This window comes from Rhinopithecus bieti, unplaced genomic scaffold (assembly GCF_001698545.2).
Source record: "Rhinopithecus bieti isolate Rb0 unplaced genomic scaffold, ASM169854v2 scaffold_50350, whole genome shotgun sequence".
Taxonomy (NCBI): domain Eukaryota; kingdom Metazoa; phylum Chordata; class Mammalia; order Primates; family Cercopithecidae; genus Rhinopithecus; species Rhinopithecus bieti.
In genome coordinates this window covers 30,583-38,511 of record NW_016820258.1, presented here as the reverse complement: position 1 = coordinate 38,511, position 7,929 = coordinate 30,583, and the positions used below count along the sequence as shown (strand labels likewise).

Genomic DNA, 7,929 nt, shown 5'->3' with positions numbered 1-7,929 from the left:
TTTTTTACCTCCTAGGCCTTTGAGAGGTTGTGCTAAGTTATTATAGCTTTTATAAACAGGAAGGTGTTTTTTATTATATACATAATTTTATTATAAGCTTAAAAATTTTTTGGAAGATTTTCTGAAAGTATGAATGAAATTTTTCTAATGAAGTATGTTTTTTTGAAATATAACTTTTAAATAACATACAGTATTGCTTTTATATGATTATGTGTTTGGTTTTAATGCTAAATGTTTATCTGTTTATAAAATATATTACTCTATTTTTCTAAATCTCTTCTTTTTGAAGTTTTAAGAAGAATCTCTAATTAAACTGTTTTAACTATTTCTTTTTAAGACTTACCAAGATTATCTTCATAAAACTAGCTGTATTTCTCTCCTGAAAGATGCACAAGCAATTCATAGGAGGTTAGCTCAGGTTATTAATGTTGCTTTTTAAGGCCCTAATTAAACAGAGTAGATATTCACATCACCATCATAGTGAGTTAAGTATGTGCTTCTTCTTGCAATGCAGCAATTTTTGCCATAGACTAATAGGAGAAAGGGGCAGCTCATCTCCTAGAGACCATTTACTGGAAGAACAAATTTTTGGCTCAGAATCAGAAGCCAAGAGGGTTAACCGTTGGCTCTGGTTAGTGACTAGAAAAGAAAACAATATGCCTGTAACAGCTGAGGTTGCTGTTCTTTACCTAGCTGCCATGGGCCCTTATATCTAACTCTCTCTTGCTGCTAGAACTTCGCTGTAAAAACAACAGCATCTTTACCAGCCTTTCTCTACCTGTGAATGAAAGGTCAGAAAAGGAAAGGGGAAGGGGAAGCTTTTTGCTGCTGGTGTGCTGGTAAAGGGGTCATATCTGAGGGTAACATTTCCTACTCTATATTCTTCAACAGGTTTTTCCTGAAGTTTTATTATTGGTGGGGTTTTCTTTATCCTCCAAAAATTGAAAATTTTTAAATTTATAACATCTTTTAAATTTTTATTTTTATTTAAAACAATTTTTATGGTCAACTCAATCTATAGACATTATATCAGTTACTTAAAGTAAGCGGTTTAGAATTTCTTTCTTTGCTTGTTTTTTATTTGAACTATTTCTTGTATTTGAATTTTTTAAGTACAACTTTTATGACAGTTCTGAAAAACACATTATAGCAAGTGGAATTTACCACTTATTTGAGACTCCCTTCTTTGCTGGGATATAGACATTTCACTTTTGCAAAGCAAATGGATTTTACAAACAAAACCTGCACTCTGCTTATGGCAAGATTGTTTTTCTTTTATGTCTTTTCCCTTTTGCCAAACTGTCAAACAGTTCAAATGCTTTGTCCTACTTTATCTCAAATATAGTTGTGTGTGACTTTTCAACATTCTAACAGAAGTATGCTTCTTCCTCTATGGAATATAAATGTTAATACTAACAGAAGTAATTCATATAATATGTGATTGATGGTGCCTTGAAGCTGGAGGCTGGAGGATTGCTTGAGAACAGGAGCTTGAGACCAGCCTGAGCAACATAGCAAGACTTCACCTCTACAAAAAATAAAAATTAGCCAAGCATGGTGGCACATGACTGTAGTTCCAGCTGCTAGAGACTTGAATAATAAAAATTATTTTAATAGAGCTTATAGCCTTTTAGTAAAGAGAATAAAGGAAAAGAAACTTATTTTTGAGAAATAGAGGCATCAAGTAGATTTGGTAATTTTTGTTTTTCTACATTTACATGGGAGCTCTTTATTTCTGTAAATAGCATTCATATTTGATTAAGTGTTAACATTGTAAATTTGGTAACCAGTTCCGACTTTAGGATTTCCAAATTCAAGCTTGGCTTTCATTTGTTGTTTATCCACTCTAAATCCCACCATGTTTTGTCTTTGATGTTCTTTGAGACTTCCAGAAGTCTAATTATAGCAAGCAATGTCAAACATCTAGCCCTAGTTTTTTAATATTAATTTCGTTTTTTCATGATTATTCAAATTATTCTTTAAAATTACTTTAGGAATACTTTAGAACTCATAAACTTGTAAAACCCTTGCTCTTCTATTCCTATAAGATTTTCCTTTGTAAATATTTAACTTACATTCAAATAGACTCTTATGACAGTAATAATATAATACTTCTTCCTCCAGCTTTCCTCGCCCTGTGAAGACAACTTGGTTAAATAGAAATGCACCAGCACAAAACAAAGATTCCGTGATTCCTACTCTTGAAAGTGTGGTCTTTGGTATTAACTACACAAAACAGTTATCACCAGATGTAAGAACTGAATATGTTTATAAATGTTTTCCGTATTTTAAAAGAAGTGTCCTTTAACTATTTTATCTATGAATGATGTTTTCCTTTTTTTAATTATTTGAGCTCAGCAACTTATAGATCTAATTAAATATGATCTTAAAATATTGTTTGGTTCTAATTGTCTATTATGAAAACGTGATAATTCAAAATGTTACCAGATTTAGTGGATAGACATCTTTGACAGCCTGTGCCCCTTAACTTGTTACTATTACCCCTTGGTCCTTTAACAGAACTGGTAGAAGTATCCCAAAGGCGTCTTTAAAGAACAATTGCCAGAGCTGAGACCCAGGGTAGAGTAGCGCAGGCCAGGCGTGGTGGCTCACACCTGTAATCCCAACACTTCGGGAGGCTTAGCCTGGAGGATTGCTTGAGGCCAAGAGTTTGATGCCAGCCTGAGCAACATAGCAAGACCCCACCTCTACAAAAAATAATGGAAAATAATGATGGCACGTGCTTGTAGTCCCAACTGCTAGGGAGCCTGAGGCAGGTGAATCGCTTGCGCGCAGAAGGTTGAGGCTGCAGTGAGCTGCAATCGTGTCACTTCACTCGAGCCTGGGTGACAAACTGAGACCCTATATCTTAAAAAAAGAAATTAAAAAAAGCAAGAGTAGTGCAAGTACAGCTATTATTATAAAAGAAAAGGGGACATACTATAAAAGCTGAGTGTGCTTCAGTCTAAATGTAATATAAATAACATGCTATCAAAAATAATAATTTAATCTACTTGTTATAAAAATCCACGGTAACTGAAATTACTAGGGCCACATTTCATGCTTAAATTTATTGTTTGAACAACTCTGAAATATTACCAAATTTTTTGTATGTATTAGAATAAATTTAGTTGACAGGTGGTTAAGTATTTTTTCTTTATTTTTCCAAGTTTCAAATGTAACATTTTGTATTACTGACACTCTGTATCCTACATCTGTTTCTTGTTTAGGGTTGTAGCTTCATCATTGCAGACTCCTTCCTACATCATGCCTATCGTTTTCATTATACACTTTGTGCCACTTTGCTGCTAGCCTTCAAGGGATTGCACAGCTACTTCATTACGGTAACAGAAGAGATTCCCTCTTGTCAGAAACTAGAACTGGGTATGTTAAAAGTAGCGAGACCTATCCTACAGTTCAAATCATTCTCTTCATTCTTATATTGCTAGCTATCAGCTTTGCCATAGTTTTTCTGTACTAAAACTACAGTGTTTGTGTGCTTCACTTTACTTCTGTCTCAATTCCATCTTTTTCTACCTTGATAATCACTTTTTGCAGCTTAAAAATGTTTTTCAGAATGCTAAAAAATAACTTCATGCTAAATTTGAAACGAGTCTTTTAAAAATAACATGTCAGTATACTGTTCCTCTTAAAATATAACCCAAAAACATGCTAGAAATCAAATGTAATTATCTGCAGAATAATAGGAAGGTAAATTAAATCCATACTTCCAAATATTTTACAGTCTAATCAGATTGTAGGTACTCAGGGCATTTTTGTTTACATTTGATTTTATAATAGTTATCTCAGATCTCAAATTCCTTTCATATTGTTTTAGGGAATAATAAGATTACTTACTTTTTTAGCATTTTAAAAATCAATTTTAAATTTTAAAAAAAAATTTAAATTGCTTAAAAAAAATCAAGCTTCAGGTTGTATCCAAAAGTAGTACCTGTATATATTTGTAGTACATAATAAAAAATCATATTGCCTTGATTTTGTATACCATTTGTAGTTTGCAAAATGCTTTTACATATATTATTTCACAGAAGATAAATTATTGGGATTGGCAAAATAAGTTCTTATTCAGACTTTTTATGTCAGTTTTATTAGCTTTTATTTTCAAATATTGGCTAATAGCTTATAGAAATATATTTTCATCTTTTTAGAATATATTGTTTTATAATTATGTTTTTTAATAAATCATAAATTGCCTTTTAAAATTTACTGAATCAGTATTCTTTCTTTATTCCTTTGTTCCTCAAGGATTTCAGTCTTTTAACAATATTAGTGCACTCCCTAAAGTAGTCACTGTTACTGAACATGGTTCTTGGGTTTGAGACTAATCAGACTACTTAAAAAATTGTGTTGGATTACACAGGAATTGCAAGAAAGTGTAAGAATTTCTATCCCACTTAAATTCAGCTGTGAGAAAATGCTGGCTATTGTGCCACTATCAGCAACTACTCCAGTTTAATTAATTAAGTCCATTATTCTGTCAGTTCAGCTCACACTCTCTTGACTAGACATAGATATCACTAAATTGACTGTTTAGAATTCTTGATTCAGTAATCCTAATGGTTTCATAAATACACAAGCAATAGGAAAATGCGTTTGTTCTTTTTTGACCATGTATTCATTCTCAAAACAAAATGGTAGTGTGGAAAAGATAATCTTCTGATCATTATTCTCTGAAACAGTCTCTATTTTCCTTGCTACTTTATGTTCTTAGAATTCCTGTTTCCCTTAGGAAAATTCTATAGACAGCCACTACCTCAAATGTAAATTTTTTAAAATGTTCTCTTTTGAAAATGAAAGAATCAGCTGGGCACGGTGGCTCACGCCTGTAATCCCAGCACTTTGGGAGGCCGAGGTGAGTGGATCACAAGGTCAGGAGATTGAGACCATCCTGGCTAACACGGTGAAACCCTGTCTCTACTAAAATACAAAAAATTAGCTGGGCATGGTGGCAGGCGCCTGTAGTCCCAGCTGCTGGGGAGGCTGAGGCAGGAGAATGGTGTGAACTCAGGAGGCGGGGCTTGCAGTAAGCCAAGATCGCGCCACTGCACTCCAGCCTGGGCAACACAGCAACAAGACTCCATCTCAAAAAAAAAAAGAAAATGAATCATTTATAGAATGGAGCTAATTTAGGCTATCACTTATCCTCAATGGAAAATTATGTTTCACATATCTTTAGTGGTGGTTTGGAAATCAAAACATTTTGTAGAAGAATTATATTACAAATTTTAGTTAGATTTAATGACCAGACCACAAAACTATTATACTACCATATTAATGAAGGACAGTATCATGTGCCTGAAAATAGTGTTATGAAAAGTAGTGATGTAAAGCTTAAAATCCATGTGTAATGTCATTTCTACCAAAAAAAAAAAGTTAATAGTTTTGATGTGGAAGGCTACAGTAGATTGAAGAAGGCATTATCTTTTGTTCAAGAGTGCACATGTGAAACCATTTCTGTCACTTACTTAATTTGGGCCTACAAACACAAAGTGGTTTCCATTCACATGGTAAGGAGATTGAAGGGAATCAGATATGGTACATGTGTCAGGAAGCAAAGGTGAGATTATCCAAAAGACAAAGGGTGGAAAGGATCTCTAGGAACTATGGGTGTTGGGGAGCCCTGGCTTAGACAGTGTTAGCAATTATTATTAATTTATCAGTCTAACTTCAGTATGATCATGTATTCATAAGATTTTCAACTTTTTTCTGGTGAGGATGTCTTTTATGTCATGTATGTTACTTTGGGCTTAGAGATGTAGTATAGGAAGTATCATAATAAAAGTGCCCTTATATTTAATTTCAGAAGTTAATTACAAAATGATTGTCAACTTTATTCCAAATTATTTGCTTAAAATATTTTATCAGAAAATAAAATTCTAAAGCAAACCCAGACTTCAGTTTTAAATAAGTATATGATAGAAATAAAATTACTAGTACCTTACACATAGATTTACTTAAAACATATTTCTTGAATGAATGAATGAAATAGCACAATACAGTTTTCATTGTTACTTGAAAAAGTGTAGGCATCAACATAAAGCTTAACAGTTTTCTAGGGATTTTTAAAATCAAGATTCATCTTCAATAAATATTGGTAATGTGTTGTTCTTAAACTTTACGGTTTATAATTTCCTTTCTCTTTATTGTGAATTTTAGTTTATTCTTGACTGCATCTTGTAAGAAAACATCTAAAAATACTATTAACTATTAAAAATAAAAGTATTTGTTACATATTCTAAACTATCAATGTCTTTTATTTTTATTCTAGCAAAATAAAATTGTGAACACTGATATATTTCTATAATGTACTGTTGACCAAACACCACTATATTCACCAGTTTTAATAAGTGGATACAGAGTAGTTCTTGATTAAAGAATATTTCCTTTTATTACCACTTTTATTGAGTTTTCAAATAAGCATATATTTAAACTTATTAAACTTTACTATGTTTGAAAACTTTTCTAAAAAAAATATGTTCCCTCTTTTAAAATAATGCTTGAGTTCCTTTCTGCTTTTTTGCCTTTCTCTTTTCTCCTAGATGAATGATGTACATTTTCTGATGACATATAATTAAATATTGGTTTGGTGCAAGGAGCTCTTACTGGACATAAGAGTCAGGAGTTCTGGAATTAGGTTTGGGCAAGTCACATAGCCTATCTGAACCCCAGTATCTACACTTGTTAACAGCAGGGAGTTAACTCTGAGATCCCTGCCAACCTAAAATTCTGAGTCTAATAAATTAAAACATTTTGGATTATGAAATGTTGAGCGACACATACATTTAAATTAAAAAACCAAAAATATATACTCGAATGTACATCATTTGTAATTTTGATAAGCTAATTAACTAACTGCACTATCAGATAAACACTAAGTCTATTATTAACAAGCTGGAAAATTCTAGTAAGTTTTGTTATAAAAGGAGTATAGTAACTAGTGCTGTATGCAATCCTTATGACTAGCCAAGGTCAACATGCAGCTCCTATATGAGCGTCTTCTCAGAAGAAAACAGCCACGAACACAGAAAGACAACCATCTAGGTACGTTTACAAATAGCTTAAGCAAATGATCCCTTTTAATTAATTAATTAGCATGAAATTTTGCTTTAAATTAGCATCAGATTTCATAAATATATATTTAATAATATAGTATGTTTCCACCATTTTGAAGAACTTACCTTTAAAATCAGTTTGGTCTGTGGATAAATTTTGGTTAATTTCCTAATTTGTAATATTGAAGTTTTTACTTAAGTCTGGAAATGGTAAATGCAAAACTCCCTGGCTTTTTTCATGTGTTTCTTAAAGTTTCTATGAAGAGTACTTTTTCAAAACCATGATTATTACTACAATTTGTTGGTTTAATGACATTGCCTTGAATTTGCTCAATTATTTTATCTTTGGCTAGGCCTAGTGATAATGAAATGTGATTTTAAAACGAAACCAGGCAGGATATGGTGACTCACTCCTGTAATCCCAGCAGTTTGGGAGGCCGAGATGGGCGGATCACCTGAGGTCAGAAGTTCAAGACTAGCCTGACCAACATGACGAAACCCCATCTCTACTAAAAATACAAAATTAGCCGGGTTTGGTGGCACATGTCTGTAATCCCAGCTACTCGGAGGCTGAGGCAGGAGAATTGCCTAAACCCGGGCAGTAGAGGTTGCAGTGAGCCAAGATCATGCCATTGCACTCCAGCCTGGGCCACAAAAGCGAAACTCCACCTCAAAAAATACTAAACCTAGTTTTCTGCACTGCAGAAATAGAGATGAGATGGGAGGCTGAGGCAGGAGAATTGCTTGAACCCGGAAGGTGAAGGTTGCAGTGAGCCAAGATCATGACCCTGCACTCCAGCCGGAGCAACAGAGTGAGACTCCATCTCAAAAAAAAAAAAAAAAACTTTAAAAAAAG

General features: G+C 33.2%; 1 protein-coding gene across 1 annotated transcript in view; it reads left to right on the top strand.

Annotated features, from left to right (window-relative positions):
• Window positions 1-7,929, top strand: part of FAM135A (family with sequence similarity 135 member A) — a 67,682-nt gene that overhangs the window by 39,678 nt on the left and 20,075 nt on the right. Inside the window, exons 5-7 of the mRNA XM_017859763.1 lie at window positions 2,125-2,251; window positions 3,231-3,384; window positions 6,985-7,062. Of these exons, the coding sequence (XP_017715252.1) occupies window positions 2,125-2,251; window positions 3,231-3,384; window positions 6,985-7,062 (359 nt within the window). The remainder of the gene's footprint in view (window positions 1-2,124; window positions 2,252-3,230; window positions 3,385-6,984; window positions 7,063-7,929) is intronic.